The 18,134-nt window shown below is 38.7% G+C and overlaps 1 protein-coding gene across 1 annotated transcript in view; it reads left to right on the top strand.

The window, feature by feature from the left end:
* The window catches only part of macrod2 (mono-ADP ribosylhydrolase 2), a 1,158,848-nt gene that overhangs the window by 398,058 nt on the left and 742,656 nt on the right, over positions 1 to 18,134 (top strand). The window contains exon 6 of the mRNA XM_061960241.1: positions 497 to 613. Within this exon, the coding sequence (XP_061816225.1) occupies positions 497 to 613 (117 nt within the window). The remainder of the gene's footprint in view (positions 1 to 496; positions 614 to 18,134) is intronic.

Raw genomic sequence — 18,134 nt, 5'->3', positions numbered from 1 at the left:
GTGAGACGTGCCATCAATCACCGGCAATCGTGGCCTTAACCCGGTAAAATTAAAACCTTGCAGGAGGGATGGGGGTTTGGTTCCTTCAGTAGAATCAGGACACACATTAAGAGGGAGCGCGACATAATCGGAACACGGGAGCCGCATCACACCGGGCCAGATATAAGATTCCCAGCACGGGGCAGAAAATATAGTTAATGATCTGATTGCAGATGGCTGTTGACAGGGGAGAGGGATTACAGGAAGAACAGTCTAATTTTTCGCTGTGTGTGGAGGCGTTATTAGATCCTCGCCCAGCTAATTTCCTTCCTAAGCCTGTCAATATTTACTATGAACAAGCAGAGCACACTGTGGCAGACCCATGCTAGCCTTTGAGTTGAGGTATCACAATTATTCTCCTGTTTTCGTTGCAATATCGAAGCTGTCATGTGCGTGCTTTTCCAAATGTCTTCTCAGGTCGGCCTCTTTTCACTTGTGCATGTCTTGTGTGTTTCAGTCGACGGTTGCATACACAAAGCGGCAGGTCCCTGTCTCTATGATGAGTGTCAAACACTAAATGGCTGCGATACCGGCAAAGCCAAGATCACCTGCGGCTATGATCTTCCTGCAAGATGTGAGTACCAATAATTAATGTTTTCCCTTTGCGCTGCGTGTGCGTGTGTGCGTGTGTGTGTGTGTGTGTGTGTGTGTGTGTGTGTGTGTGTGTGTGTGTGTGTGTGTGTGTGTGTGTGTGTGTGTGTGCGTGTGTGCGTGTGTGCGCGCACTGGTGGCTAATGAAAGCTGCTCCATCACACCACAGTCACACAGATTTAAAGAGTTGATGATGCACATCAAAGTCCATCTAGCAAACGAGCTACATTCTGCACCCACTGGTCACAACATTAGGTACACTTACACAGTCTAATGCAGGGGCGCCCAAACATTATGTCTCCATGGACCAAAGTCAAAATGGCTGTGGGACAAACGCACAAAATAAGTGTGTAGTTTATTCCCATACCGCCATTATTCAAGGTCGTGGCAATCGTCACGTTCGAGAGATGTCAACTTGATAGCCTTGTGGATGTGCCATCAGTGATTGTGTGAGCTTAAACAGAGTATGAATATGTATACATATTTGGGGTGTTTTGATGAGAATGTTGAGTTGTCTTCATATGCAGTAACAATAGGCTACTGGATGATACCCTTTTGGGTACCATCTGATGGTTACTACACCGACTTTGATAAAAAAACTGTTGCATTTTATATACTTCTGCACTTTAAATGATGCTGCTAAAATACTGTAACTTGACGACATTGCACACTGATTTGTAACTAGCACTTTGTATGTGTATATTGTACTTGTACTTGATTTTTATTATGCAATTTTAATCTTTTTATGTATTTTTATTTGTGTTGTGTAATTTTAATTGTGCATACTAAATGTTCCTTATAAGGACTACAGATGTAAATTAGCATGGTGCTAAATCTGGTGCAGCAATCGTTTTAATGTAACTGCATATTGTCCTTTAAAGAAAATGAACAGAAACAAAAAACATACATTTATAAATATTAATATTTGTTCAGAGCACTGTTATATGAGTGATTACAATCATTTTAAACATTTTGCTTTGTAATGATTTGCAGTTTTCCTGATCAGATATAGAGTACAGGAAACTGATGTGATAGATGTTCCTGTTTGCTTAGTGTGTATGCGAACTTACCCGTGTTTTATGCAGTGCACAAAACGAATACATCATATAAACCAGACTAGGCGCAGGGCCTACTATTAGTTTTCTCATAAGCAAGTATCTCCTGTCTGCTTTAGTTAGCTGGCTGAGGGCATGGCTATTTCTGTTTGCCAGCAATGTCACCAAATATAATGTTTCCAGAAACATTTCTACACTGTGAAATGTAATGTATTCTATTTAAGTGTAGGATTAGGATTCTTGCTGATAAGACATTAAGTACAGAACAATCATGACTGGTGGCATATGTGCTAGCAGGCCCTTGTTGCTACCATCACATGTATGCTCCACAGAAGAAGTCAGTGGCTTTTGTTTAAAATATAAAAAATAATGGAATAATTAATGTGACTACCAAGATGGAGGATTATATATTCAAGCTCAAAAATGTCTCAAAACGAAAGATGATCACACTTTTATAATCAAAGAACTGTACATATATAAGAGTTTCCAAATAAAAAGTATTACCTAAATTTTTTTTGAATTTTATAAAAGTAAATCCATATTCAGTTCAGTTCAGTTTCAGTTTATTTCGAACATGCATATGATACAATGTAATGCATCACACAATTCCAGTTGTTTCAAAAATATTTGAGAAAGTGGTCTATAACCGACTGAATGGCTTTCTAGAAAAACTAGATATCCTTGTCCCCTCCCAATATGGTTTTCGTAAAAAAAGCACCACCTGTATGGCTATACTCGACCTCTTGGAAAGAGTCAATGACTGTATTGAAGAAGATAATGCGGTATTGGCATTTTTTTGGATCTGTCCAAGGCCTTTGACACAATAGACTTTGAGATCTTATTGTATAAGCTATATCACTATGGTGTCAGAGAGGTACCTCTCGATTGTCTTCGTTCATACCTATAAGGAAGGCAACAATGTGTATGCGTCAATGATCACAATTCACAATGTATGACCAAAAATTATGGGGTTCCCCAGGGATCCATCTTGGGGCCTCTCCTTTTTATCCTATACATAAATGATTTTATAAACTCCTCCGAAACTTTTCATAAAATAATTTTTGGTGACGATACAAATTTGTTTACCTCACACAGGAGCCTACACGATCTACAAGTAACTGTCAATTCAGAGCTTGTGAAAGTGGATTCCTGGTTCAAATGCAATAAGCTCTCACTTAATGTTAATAAAACAAATGTTATTTTATTTCGATCTAATAAAAACCGGACAAATACTGCGCACTGCCATATCAACATCAATGGGCAGGAAATACAGAGAGTGTACTCCACAACATTCCTGGGGGTCATCATTGACAAATACCTCAATTTCAAATGTCACATTAGCCATCTGTTAAACAAATTATCCAAATATGCTGGCCTGTTCTTTCACCTTTGTCATTATCTTCCTCTTTATGCTCTACTTACCCTATATAAAACTCTCTTTGAACCACATCTAAACTACTGTAATGTCATCTGGTGTAACACCTTCCCTACCTACCTTCACAAATTAGAATCCATGCAAAAGAAAATCATACGGGCCCTGTCATGGTCCAAGTTTAATGCCCCCACTCAACATCTACTCCATAATAATCATCTCTTAAGACTGACAGAGTTCAATATTTATCAAAATGCTTGTTTAACATACCAAGTCATTCACAGGCTGAATCTTAGGCTCTGTCGCTTGGTTCCTATCTACCATCCCCAGCATGCCCACAACACTCGTAACTTAGATCTAATATCAGGTAAACATCGTTTACTGGCTTGTATCGCTCAATGTGTTGTATGCAGGAGACCAAAGATTTGGAACCGGCTTAATGAGAGCCTCAAGATGCTGTATCCATTCTCCAACTTCAAAAAAAAACTGAAAACTTACCTATTAACCACCTATCTCTAATGTCTCATGTTGGGTAGACTACTGTTGGGTTTTGCATGATTGAATGAATGTATGTATGTATGTGTATGCTTGCTTTAGTACTATTATCTTGTGTTTATCATATAGCGTTGTTGTTTTTTTTGTGCTTGCCACCATGTTTCATCATTCAATGCATATACTGTCCTCTGGACCCCCTGTCAAAAGCTTCTTCTAGCTTATTTGGGGGACCCTTTCACTTACCAACATCTTTAAATGATATTCACTACTATTGTTATTGTTCTATGGTATTGTGACTAAAACTTGAAACTCAAACTCAAACTCAATGACTAAATAATAATGACTTGTAATATGTAATAGCTTAATACTTGAATAACCTACAGAGTAGTACTTTGGAGATGTTTATTATTGTCGTGTAGTCTGCAGTGCGGTAGCTCAATAAGGAAACCAAAGCATTAGGAATTCCTCCTACTGTGACCTACAGTTGCAATAATGTTGAATGATGACCCTCTGTTATTGTGTCAATGAAAACTGGTCATAACTGTGATCGTTTTTTGACTGCACTGTGGTATTAGTCTCATTAGAGTGTACTTAATAAAGTGTCTAGATCAGGGGTCTCAAACGTACGGCCCGAGGGCCGGATCAGGCCAGCAAACAGGTTTTATCCGGCCCGCGGGATGAGTTTGCTAAGTATAAAAATGTACCTGAAAGTTTTGAATGAAAGAAACTGCTCTTCTAAATGTGTCCACTGTATATCGCAATAGCAATTATTTGTATCATTGTAGATGATGCTACATATGTACAAAATAAACCACATGATGTGAGTACATCAGTGGAGGAAAATGATCAAACTACATAAATACCATCCTGTAATTTATCTTGATAGATTGCAAATTAACACCAATGAGTTGACTGATGAACATTATCACATAATTTATTCAGAAAATATAAATAATGACAACTAAAGATATCATACTATTAACCGCAACTTGTAAGTGTAAAAAAAAAAAACTACAAAATTATGATTTGTACATTTCCAGAATGTGTGTGTTCTATTTTTTAAACAAAGATCTGAAATTCTCTTTATTTTTAAGTTATCGTGCTGTGATTTTACCAGACCGGCCCACTTGGGAGTAGATTTTTCTCCATGTGGCCCCCGATCTACAATGAGTTTGACACCCCTGGTCTAGCTGGTGCCCATTGTTCCTGTTTGTTGATCATGTTGACGTGGCAATGATGAATGCAACCAGGTGAGTAGCTGCTGTTGCTCTTGTGTGTGTGCAGATGCATTAGGTTGAATGATTAAATAGGGACTATACTCGATGAAGAATTTGATACATATTACACACATCGTATCGACATTTGCACACCTGCTCATAATGATGGAGTGTCCAATCAAATAGCACTGTGCAGGATTTTAATGAAAAAAAAAAAAATGTTCATCTAAATTTATTAGTTTTAAAAAGTCATCTTTCTAAATGGGGAGTGTTTTGTCGGAAGATGATTATTATGATGGGTGCTGATACGGTTGAATGAGAGCATCATCTGTATACAAACAAATACTAGGAGGCTTATTGTTTCTCCATTTGACTGATTCTTTGTTCAGCCTTCATTTTTTCTATTACCGGACCACACAACTTTCACAATTTATGAACTTTGGGTTTTATCCGTTTCTTTCTTGTGTAGAGCTGCTAACTCCCTAAGCTAACTGGACTCTTCTTGTTTGTTGAAGATGTTTCAGAGTTGCATCCATTTAACTTTTGTGGATTACATGACCTGATGACTGACAATGCACACACACATACAGTATGTGTATACTATTTGACTGCTGGCAGAATTTGCGAATCATTTCTGGATGCACTGTATATGTAATGTAGTAAAAGACACATTCATAATAACATGTAATATTTACGTATTCTGGTCATTTTATACATCTGGCAGTGTATTCATTTCACAGACGCTTCGCGATGTTCGCTTTTCCCTTCAACAATACCAACATTACGACACATCATGAGAGCCAACAAAGACTACTTTGGGACAAATGATGATCCAGAACTTAATATTTTTGTGCCTGCATATGCAGCGGATAATGTACAAGTTTTAGAAGCTGTGTGCTAAACAGATCCAGCTTTAGTATAACACTAAGCATCATGTAGCAGTATTGCTAAGTGCTAAACAAAAAAAAAAACTATGAACATAATAAAACAACCACTTACTGTACAACGTCTGCTCTTACTGGGATGCCAAATGAAAATGTTCATATCTTCCCATTTGGATGAATAATTGATCATAATCGTCACGCAGGTTTAATAATAGACCGTCGGCCGTCTTTTCGTGTCTTGCTCGCAATCTCCAGGTCTAGGTTGAACGTCAAAGTTAAACAACTTCTCAGTTTATGGCCACAACCTTCTACTATACAAATAAGAGACATGATTTATAATATAGATTTAACTTTCACCAAATCGGAGGCGATGCAGCAGCTCAGTATGTCAATGTAGCTGCCTAAGCTAGTTAGCTCTCAGTGATTGGGGCGCCGTGAAGTGTAGTTTGTCTACGTTAGCGCTTTTACTAACAGTATCGCTAATACTTGGTTTATATTCAGGTTATAAGATGTAAATGGAGTATTTTTGGCAGTTTTTGGATGTTGTTTTAGATGGTTTAATGGACGTGATAGAGTACTCTATTAGTTGTATTGTTAGCCAACTCGTACTTGCCATATTTTATTAACACATGTGTTCTTGTCTTATATAGGCATTGTGAATGATAGGCAACATTTCAAAATAAGTGCAGTTCCCCTTTAAGAGTATAAAAATGAACATATTTATCTAACAGAAGTCTGCTCTTCGTACCTTAAACAGTGTAAATTCAGTGTTCTGCTTTCATTTTTAATCAGTATGGGAACTACCTTGACAAAATGAGAAGTGATATATTTGTGTTTTGCTAATATCACTGAAAACATTTAAATGTAGCTTTATTTATAAAACAAGATTTCCACTCAGTGTGGTTATTGTCTTTTTTCTATATTTTATTAATTTGTCATGAAATAAAAGTATAATGTCAGAATTGATCACATGAATATACAGTTGAAGTCAACAGTATTAACCCTTTGTTGAGTTACTGTATTACCAGGTAAACTCCTGTAAGGTCACTATATCATAAATCTGGACACTGAATGGTTATGTTTAACATTGTAGATACATGAAATTCAGGTCAACATGAATCAAAATCAAATAGAGCAGGTAAGGTTCATTGACAACACTCAATTGACCCTAGTGTGTGAATGTGAGTGTGAATGTTGTCTGTCTATCTGTGTTGGCCCTGTGATGAGGTGGCGACTTGTCCAGGGTGTACCCGGCCTTCTGCCCGAATGCAGCTGCGATAGGTACCAGCACCCTCGCATCCCCGAATAGGACAAGCGGTAGAAGATGAATGGATGGATGGATACACAATTGCTGTAGTGTTTTGAGAACAAGATATTATTATACTAACAACAAGAGAGCAGAGTTGTTGAATGGCACTTAATACTACTAAGTTAGCATGTACCACATTGATGTGATAGCCACAAAAACTATGATTGTGGTAAAAAGTCAAATTTGGAGTCTGATTACCAAAAGCGGTAGAAAAATGGATGGATGGATGGATGGAGGAAGATAATAATTTTTGCTAGCTAGCTGCCGCCAAACTTGGGAAGTGATAGCAGCCACGGCAGAACTAAAAGATGCCAGAAAAGTAGAGCGACAGTGAGTTTGACAGGTGAGCGATCAGTCCATTGGCTTAGTCTGTAACATACTTGGAATTTATTGATATTTTAATTTTAATGGTAATAAAAATATGGGACAAAGTGAATCCTTTGACAGCGGAATACGAAACATGCTCGGTTGTTTCTAAATATGGGACGATTTGTTTTTTTAAAGGACAGTTGACAATCGTACTTCTGTGTGAGCAAGCAACTAATGGATCGGCTCTAATTTTTGGGGGTAATTTTTAAGAGCATCTGTGTGACTTTTAAAGTGAAAGTGAAGTCGGGGTTGGGAAACACTAATGAATGGAAGAGATGTCACTTGTTGTAATTCGGTCGAGACAAGTGTCCCAATGGTCCTAACCTAACCCTGAAGGATTTCCACGAGACAGCCAAGAGTAGACGTGGAGGCCCAGATGAAATTAGGTTGTGTTAACACACTGCGTTGTAAAAAAAAAAGTCAAACAAATGGAGCAGATAAATTGTGAGTCTGTCTTTTTCGGGTAGCCGGATCAAGAGACTGCAACACCAAAACAGGGCACACCGTGACAGTTTAATAAGCTGCAATGTCACCTGGGAGCAATCATGCTGCCACTGGGTACTGTTATTGTAATTATCTTGGGGTAAAACACCTCCTCTGTGCAGATAACTTATTATAGATTGAGCGGTTCCTCAATGGAAGCACTCAGTCCAATTTTTGAACACAAGTGGAGTTCTCTTTGCCCGTAGTTAACATCTTTCTCTCTGCACTGATCGAAGTCCTCATCGCACCATCTCTTCAGCTGTGTTCTATAAGACATTAAGGTCACATGTTCAGTCTGTTTGTTTGTTCCTCAAAATATTGTTCATTTATTTGCATTTATGTCATCTTTGTCCCTTCCAAACACATTAGAAAGCCTTTTTGTATCTGCAATCCACACTAAAATGTCCACCTTCTCATTTAGACCTAGATTTCCTTTATTGTCATTCAAATTTGAACTTTACAGTACAGATAAGAACGGAATTTTGTTGTATTAGCTTGTGGTAGTGCAGGATAAAAGAGCAATAACAGTGTTTGCATTTACAAAAGAAGGTGCAGATATAAATAGATTACTGTACAGATAAATTTATTGCACTTTTGCATATGCATCCACGTTTACGGATGTATGTTGTATTGTCTTTATAGTCCAGCGAGTTAATCCATTGTTTGGGGGAATTGAGGGGATTATTATGATGCGTTCAAGAGTCTTATGGTCTGAGGGAAGAAGCTGTTACAGAACCTAGAGGACCTGCTACGGAGGCTGTGGAACCTCTTTCTGGAGTCCAGCAGTGAAAACAGTCCTTGGTGGGGGTAGGAAAAGTCTCTACTGATTTTCTGAGCCCTAGTCAGGCAGCGGCTTTTTGTGATTTCCCGGATAAGAGGAAGAGGAGTCCTGGTGATCTATTCCCCCACTCTCTGCAGAGACTTCCAGTCTGAGTCACTGCAGGCTCCAGTCCAGACAGAGATGCAGTTGGTCAGTAGGCTCTCTATAGTGCCTCTGTAGAATGCTTATTCTTCAAAACAAGCTTCAAACCAATGTGGCCTCCTTTTTTTTTTAATATCTTCCTAAATTTTGCGACAAATTATGCCAGAAAACGAAACGAGAGAACAGCATAAACACTTATGGGGAAATTATGGAGTATATTCACTTAATTCAAAGTTAATGTGTCGGTAATGGCCATGTGCTGAACACTAAATGTGTGAACATTTTGTAAAAAAAAAAAATCATACCGATTTGGATAATTGTATAACTAAACTAATAACTTAAACCAACATCTGCTCCTGGTTATTCAGAGTACTGGTAAATGGGCCCTCCAGATAACAGACACATGGTGCCATACAAATATTCTTACATTCAAGTACTGGCAATTGTAACCTATTCTACAGATGTCAAACTCACATCATTTTATGTGGCTATCGTCAGTTTTTAAGCCAAAATGCGTCGGTTCTCCCTTTTCTGTCTACGCACTGTGTCTACTTGTAAGTACTCTGTGATTGTGTGCTACATAACATGATCCTATGCTCGTAAAACCAGCAATGACGATGACAGGGGCGCAGGGGGGACCGGTACTTTTCAGAGGTGGTATCGTACCGAATATGATTCATTCGTCTCGCGGTACTATACTAATACCGGTATACCGTACAACCCTAATATGAGTATATGTGACAATCAACCCTAAGAGAATGTGGTATTTTTTGCTAGCATTTAGGCAAACAACTGTGTAACAACTAGATAGCTTGCTAACAACAATCTAAACTTTACCTTTCCTCTCACCCTTTTTAAGAGTAATATTTATTTTAATGCTATTGTGCAAAAGACAAAAAAAAAGTTTAATTTTTACAATTTCACATGAAAAACACAAACTTCTCACCTCAAGTCCAGCCGTCTTACTCTCGGGAAAAGTACCTAGGTGAACTCTCATCCCAATTCTGTAAATTTCCATTCTACAATATGATATGATAAAATGATGACTGTGAAAACCAATCTGAGTGACAACCAACCCCTGTCTTCTCTATAAGTCTCCACAGGGAAAAAAGCACACCGTCCGAAATCAAACAGTTTTCCTTTTTTGGAGTTCCCATGTCCTGAGGAACTGAAACTCGGCCATACTCATCCACCCTATCACTAATTCTTAAGTGCAAGACAAGAAAACTGGTCTCCCTTACATCCAACTAAGCATTTTAGGCTGCAAATCCCACTGGCAAATGAGCCTTCCCTTTGCACATGTGGCACTGATTATAATGGGCTGGCCAGGGATTATTAATCAATGACAGTAATTACCCACCTACCATAGCGGAAAGACTCCCAAAACTATCTCCTACATCAGCTTGACAAGGAAATCGTCCATTTGCCCTGATTTTGGACAAGTAACTCATTTGTTCATAGATTCACGATTAAATGAAAATATTATGTCAAGTGTAGCCCACCATGGCATATATTCATGAGTATGCTCTTGCAAAATTGTTTCCGATGACGTGTATGGTTGTAAAATATGTGATATTTGTAAATATACCCATTGTATAATGACCATTATAAAAATAACAGGATGGCAGATGAGGATCTGACAGTTTAAAATAAAGGGGAACTGCACTTTTTTTGGGAATGTTGCCTATCGTTCACAATCATTATGAGAGACATGGTGATGGATGTTCCTTTTTTTTGCATTCTAAATAAATAAATGATAATGATAAATGGGTTGTACTTGTATAGCGCTTTTCTACCTTCAAGGTACTCAAAGCGCTTTGACACTACTTCCACATTTACCCATTCACACACACATTCACACACTGATGGCGGGAGCTGCTATGCAAGGCGCTAACCAGCAGCCATCAGGAGCAAGGGTGAAGTGTCTTGCTCAGGACACAACGGACATGACGAGGTTGGTACTAGGTGGGGATTGAACCAGGGACCCTCGGGTCGCGCACGGCCATTCTTCCACTGCGCCACGCCGCCCCCAAATATTAAAATAAATGCGATCAAAAGTCCGCTTACAATGTAGTCTATGGAAGTCGCGCAATTCCGCCTATAAAACCCCTTCAAAAACATCCAAACACCTCCATTGAGGTTTTATACACATAATGTAAGTATATATGTAATGTAGTAACGGGCAAATTTATAAAAACATTTAACATGTATGTATTTAGATCAATTTAGGAATACACAGTGCATTTATTTAAAAAACACATCAATATGTTTTTTTTTTTTTTTTCCATCACTGATTTTTACTCACTGTAGACTTCATGAGAGCCAACAAACATAACTTACTGTACAAGGTCTGCTGTCGTTAGGATGCCGACTTCTGCGATTTTCATACATTCCCATTTAGATGAAAAATATCTCATTATCCTCACAAAGAAAAGGGGTGTCGTCCTCACCACTTTCAGGTCCCAAATGGCTGTCAAAGTGTACCAACATGTTGGAATACCTACTCAGACTTCTTCTGCCTAGGTGAGAGGCATGATTTATGATCTAGAATACACTTCAAAGGAGCAGCAAGCGAGAAAGCAGCAGTCCACTCGATGATGTAAACATAGGGGCACACGGTAGTGATCATTGTGCCGCTATAAATAGTTTGTCTGTGTTAGCGTTTATGATAACAATATCACTGATACTTGGTTATTATTCAAATCACGAAATGTAAATGGGGTATTGTTGGCGGTTTTTGAATGGTTATTTAAATTAAGTTATTTAAATAGGGGAGCTCCCTTTGGCTCCGCTGTAAGCAGACTTTTATTTATGTTTATTTACAAGTTAGAAAGCATTAAAAAAATCCATCTGTTGTCTTTTATATTGATTGTGAACAATAAGCAAAATTCCAAAGAAGTGCATTTCCCCTTTATGAAAACAACCAAATGAAAGCCTGCTTGTGCCTTTCATTTCACATTGGTCTCATTCCGATGTGTTCAACATAAATTGATAACATCTGAATGGCCAGACTTAGTACACCGCTGATACTGAAGTAGCCTTTTCTCCAAAAGATTTAGTAAAAAAAAAGTAATTGACTGGTTGCCAGTCCCAGGTGTACCAAGCTTTTCGTCCAAAGTCAGCTGGGATACGCTCCAGCTCACCCGTGACCCTGAACAGAACAAACACTAAAAAATGCATGAATTGATGTCTGTAATATTGTTCTCTAAATAATACCAAGCATTCATTCTCTTACTAAAATCTTTGGAGAATAAGCTACTTCAGTTGTTGCGTTGTCGATATCAGTGGTTTCTTAAGCATGGCCTGGAAACTATTTGCAACGCACAGGTAATTTAATAAATAAAGTACCAATGCTGATTTCAACCTGCATTTAACACACTTTTGTGTGGTCTAAATAATATGTATCGGATATGTTTTGGTGTAAATGTTGTGTGAATTATGTTCCACAGTCACATGTATCTGTCTGTGTGTGGGTATGTTCCCAGATTGCAAAGTAAACCATGCCCCACCTTCTCCAAAAATATCAGAATTTATATTTTGAAAATGTACACTGTCAAATATATATCTTGAAGGCAAACCTCACCGCTATTTTCTTTTTCAGTCACGGTCGAAAATGAACCTAATAAACTGTATAGAAACAGTAAATGTATAGTCACCCGATAACAACATTAGATACACCCATACTTGCCAACCCTCCCGGATTTTCCGGGAGACTCCCGAAATTCAGCGCCTCTCCCGAAAACCTCCCGGGACAAATTTTCTCCCGAAAATCTCCCGGAATTCAGGCGGACCTGAGTGACGCGTCGACAGCCTGTTTTCACGTCTGCTTTCCCACAATATAAACAGCATGCCTGCCCAATCACGTTATAACTGTAGAATGATCGAGGGCGAGTTCTTGGTTTCTTATGTGGGTTTATTGTTAGGCAGTTTCATTAACGTCCTCCCAGCGCGGTAACAACACACAACAACAGCAGTCACGTTTTCGTCTACCGTAAAGCAGTTTGTCTGCCGTAAACAGCAATGTTGTGACACTCTTAAACAGGACAATACTGCCATCTACTGTGCATGCATATATGACAATAACATCTACAGCTTTTAAAGAGTGCAGTGCACATCTGCGCACACAACAAGGAGACGAAGCAGAATGCATCATCAGAGAGGGTGTTCAGCATGGTTAGAAAAATAGTGACAGAGAATAGAACAAGGATGGACAATTCAACCCTTAACTCAACAATGAGTAGTTGAGTGTTATGTGTGTGTATATGTGTAAGTAAATGAACACTGAAATTCAAGTATTTATCTTATTTATATATATATAATAAAATATATGAAATACTTGACTTGGTGAATTCTAGCTGTAAATATACTCCTACCTTCTTAACCCCCCCCCTTCCGGAATCGGAGGTCTCAAGGTTGGCAAGTATGGATACACCTGCTCACCCGCCGATCGATACAGAGCTGCATACAAAACAAGGTGCTTTTGTTATCATTTATGTCAGTGCATCAATGCCAGGGGCAATCTGGCCCGCAAGTTTGTTTAAAAGAACTTGGAAAAGACTAAAATGCTAGCAGCACTTTCCTTAAAACACTAGATTCATAACGATGATGTTTGACTAGCTTTTTTTTGCAGTAGGCCCTCAAAAACAGCAGATTGTCAGAAATATACAAAATATAGATAACAGTTAAGAGAGAAGTCCAAACCTCCGGTCCTTAACTTTCTGAAAATGTGGCATCCTAAACACTTTGTCCAGGGTGCTACCCCGTCTACTGCCTAAATGCAGCTGAGATAGGCTCCAGAACCCCCCCGCGACCCCAAAAGGGACAAGCGGTAGAAATGGATGGATGGATGGATAATTTTTCGGAAAGCTGAGCGACTAATCCAATTTCACCCAAATGTTGTGGACAAATGAACCCATAAGGATATATTTTATGGACATAGCAGGGCATGAAACGAGAATATAGAGTATACAGAGGCTCCAGTGGCAGCAATCTCACTTAGCAAAGGGAGAAGAGGCTTGCCGACACAGCATGTCTAATAATGCCCACATACGTACTGTACATCCAACCCACTGTGACATAACTGATCTTTAAAGGGGAACATTATCACAATTTCAGAAGGGTTAATACCATTAAAAATCAGTTCCCAGTGGCTTATTTTATTTTTCAAAGTTTTTTTCAAAATTTTACCCATCACGCAATATCCCTAAAAAAAGCTTCAAAGTGCCTGATTTTAACCATCGTTATATACACCCGTCCATTTTCCTGTGACGTCACATAGTGATGCCAATACAAACAAACATGGCGGATAGAACAGCAAGGTATAGCGACATTAGCTCGGATTCAGACTCGGATTTCAGCGGCTTAAGCGATTCAACAGATTACGCATGTATTGAAACGGATGGTTGTAGTGTGGAGGCAGGTAGCGAAAACAAAATTGAAGAAGAAACTGAAGCTATTGAGCCATATCGGTTTGAACCGTATGCAATCGAAACCGACGAAAACGACACGACAGCCAGCGACACGGGAGAAAGCGAGGACGAATTTGGCGATCGCCTTCTAACCAACGATTGGTATGTGTTTGTTTGGCATTAAAGGAAACTAACAACTATGAACTAGGTTTACAGCATATGAAATACATTTGGCAACAACATGCACTTTGAGAGTGCAGACAGCCCATTTCAGGCGCGCTAAGAACATATATTTTTCCACGATTTCAGCACTCATGTTAACCATTCCTAAATAGACACAAAATACTGCATTACACAAGACTACCCGAATGTACGCGAATGATTAAAAAAAAAAAAAGTTTTTAAGCTAAATTATTGGTAAACACGGTTTATGTATAATAATTTACGTAAAACCGCGAGTAATGAATAAAGTTTTCATCAATTAATATATTCTGTAGACATACCCTCATCCGCTCTCTTTTCCTGAAAGCTGATCTGTCCAGTTTTGGAGTTGATGTCAGCAGGCCAGGGAAGCTAGGGTCGATATTCTTCTCTTGATCATCTTCGGTTCATTCTTGCCATCTCTGTCGTAGCATAGCTTTCGTCGGTAAAGTGTGCGGAACAAACGACTGACCATTTCGTCGGCTTTCCCCACAGTCTCGTATTTTGAACAAATTTCGTCCAATTTCTTGCCACTTTCGCATCTTTGGGCCACTGGTGCAACTTGAATCCGTCCCTGTTCGTGTTGTTACACCCTCCGAGAACACACCGACGAAAGTGAGAAAATGGCGGATTGCTTCCCGATGTGACGTAACGTTGTGACGTCATCGCTCCGAGAGCGAATAATAGAAAGGCGTTTAATTCGCCAAAATTCACCCATTTAGAGTTCGGAAATCGGTTAAAAAGATATATGGTCTTTTTTCTGCAACATCAAGGTATATATTGACACTTACATAGGTCTGGTGATAATGTTCCCCTTTAAAACAAGACTGTCAAACACAGCCTTCAGAGGCATCCTAAACTGCGCACAACACAGGATTTGATATTTTGGCATTGTTTAACAAGACTATCCAACATTGTAAAAATGTTTGTGAATCAGAAAATATGAACATCATCATAGTTCCCTTTCAAACATAACCTTTTTATTTACACATAACACTTACAAATCATTTCCTGGCTTATGCATCTTTTTGAAAGTCAATGTCAGTTATAACTGCAGCTGATGGACTGGTTTCTTTAGGAATATTAAGATAGAGGCAATTTTCTACTACTATATTTGACTGTCCTGTACAAAAATACAACACAATCACTGAAAAAAAAAAATCATTTGGCCTGTGTAATATATATGTAGTGTTTGGTTGATTAGAAAATATAATAATTACAATTATGGGGGAAAAAAAAAGGCTAAAAATGTATTGGCCTTCGTGTTGTATGCAGTCGCTGCTTACCATCTTGACTTACACTGAATTGGTTTTAACATATTTAATGATCTTTATAATGTAAAAAAAACAACTTTGAAGAATATCAGCATGGTCTCTGTGTCCTTTCAGTTGTTTGTCTGTACAGTATGCGCTCTTGATGTACGGTAAACTGTTTGTGCAGACCTGGTCTATAAAATGGACACATATTCATGAAAAAGATCTAAAATAAATCCTAATCTCCTTTTATTAGTTATTAGTGCTAAATGATGATTGATGATAATTGAACTTTGCAGTAAAGTAGTTTGAACCATGAGTTTATTGTGTGAAAATGTTTAGCAGAGACCTTGGGGGTTCATTTGCATTTGTACTTTCCCTCCTGGAGGGCTATTTGATATCACTCTGAATGTTTGCCTCGTAAATATAATGCCTCGAAGGAATGTAGAAGTTGTAACATTCTATTTTCATGCAAAATATTTTACCCATTTTGTTAAATCCCCTAGAGGGGTTTGCGATTGACACTTCAAAAAATGCATGTGCTGTTTATTGTGTTGCTTCTATCTCTGTGTGGGAGCTTTAAATAATAAATCAGATGTGGATGAAAGGCGTGAATATTCTATTGTTTGTTTATTTTTGCATTTTTATTTTGAGCTTTCTTAATTAATTGTCTTCATGACTGTTTTATGAGTTGTAGCCCATAAAACCCACCCTATACTTTTGCACCATTCCCAGCATTCAGAGTGTGAATGCACCAGTCTTATTAGGCTTTATTTGCTTCAAATAATTGGTTGAAAAGTAGTTATTTCAGCCTTTTTTTTTTTTTTTGGTTTATTTACTTTTTCACTCACTTGTATAGACGTATACCCGCACTACAACAATACCTTTTGATTAGTCACAGGATGCTATGAGACGTGCGCAGACACTCGTCCAGCACTGTCCCCACCATGACCCAGCACGTCTTCACACTCGTCGTAGTCCTCTGCACAGACTTCTGCACGACAACAAACATCCTGCTCTGCAATTTATTCATATTTTATATGCTGCTGCACACATCTGCTTGTCTCATGCATTCATTAATGTCATGTGCTGTCTATGGTTGTCATCTTACAATAAGGTTAATCTAAAGCAGGGCTGTTCAACTGGCGGCCCAGGGCCCAAATCCTGCTTTGTTCACCCGCGGACATAGTTCAAAACGTGGGAGATAAACATTTTTGTAGCAAATGACCAAAAAAAAAAAAATGTGCCCCTGTTGTATAGGGGAACTTGGGCCACTGTAAACACATTGGTAGATCCTTGCATTGACATTTTAACATTGTTAGCAAACAGAACACTGGGGTACAAACTTGTGATTTGCATAACCAAGGTGTTCCTCAAGGCAGCCCTTTAAGTCCTCTCCTTGTTGGCAGCTACACATTGTTTGTAATGTGATTTATGTAACTAAGGTGTTACCTCAGATGCAGTCAGTAGTCATTTGGGGACGGCGTGGCACGGTTGGGAGAGAGGCCGTGCCAGCAACCTGAGGGTTCCTGGTTCGATCCCCACCTTCTACCAACCTCGTCACGTCCGTTGTGTCCTTGGGCAAGACACTTCACCCTTGCTCCTGATGGGTCGTGGTTAGGGCCTTGCATGGCAGTTCCTGCCATCAGTGTGTGAATGTGTGTGTGAATGGGTGAATGTGGAAATAGTGTCAAAGCGCTTTGAGTACCTTGAAGGTAGAAAAGCGCTATACAAGTAGGGATGATGCTCGAAACCGGTTTTCCCGGTTCTTCGATAAGAAAAGAACAGAGTCCTCAGACTCGAATCCCTTTTTGAGAACCGGTACCCATTGTCGAGACCACTATAGTAAAGAAAAAGAGTTGGTTCTTTATTCGAATCCCTGAGAACAAATCCCTTCCCACAGGAAATGCCCTGTGAGACGCAATGTTATGCCCATTTGATTGTAGACTCTTACTGACACCTTGTGGCGATATGAAAATACTAGGCGTCATTAGTTTGGGCACTACCGGGTTGGCGAGTCAGTTCAGTTCATGAGACAATTGAGAAGTAGACAAGTTGTGTTAGCTCCTACAAGCCTTGGAAAAGATAAGTCTGTAAGTAAACTGTTTAACTTGTTTATTTAACTCAATACTAAGGTGGAAAGTGTTTCAATTTGATAGTAAGATGTCTATTGAAAAACGATTTTTGTGCACTGTTTCAATGGATATTTTGAGGACTTAAAATGGCTGCCAGTCGTGTATTTCCACCATCGAAATAGTTTCAACACTCAGAAGTATTTGTTTGATGATAGTACTGTATATTTGTGTGAAGCTAATATTTACATATTGTGTATTACATTTCAGTATGTTAATTGAATCACATAGCTTATACATTTGTCATTGTGTGTATTTCAGTTTAAAAAAATAAAAAATAACAGTCCAGTGCAAGACAAAACTAAAGATAGGAAAAGACAAAGCAAGATCAACAACAATAACAAGCCTAAATGGATTAATCTGCTTTGGAACTTTATTAGACGTCTTGGATTGTTTGTTAGCTG

The sequence above is a fragment of the Nerophis lumbriciformis genome, linkage group LG02 (assembly GCF_033978685.3).
Source record: "Nerophis lumbriciformis linkage group LG02, RoL_Nlum_v2.1, whole genome shotgun sequence".
NCBI classification, from domain to species: Eukaryota; Metazoa; Chordata; class Actinopteri; order Syngnathiformes; family Syngnathidae; genus Nerophis; species Nerophis lumbriciformis.
This window is presented reverse-complemented; position numbering and strand designations above follow the sequence as displayed.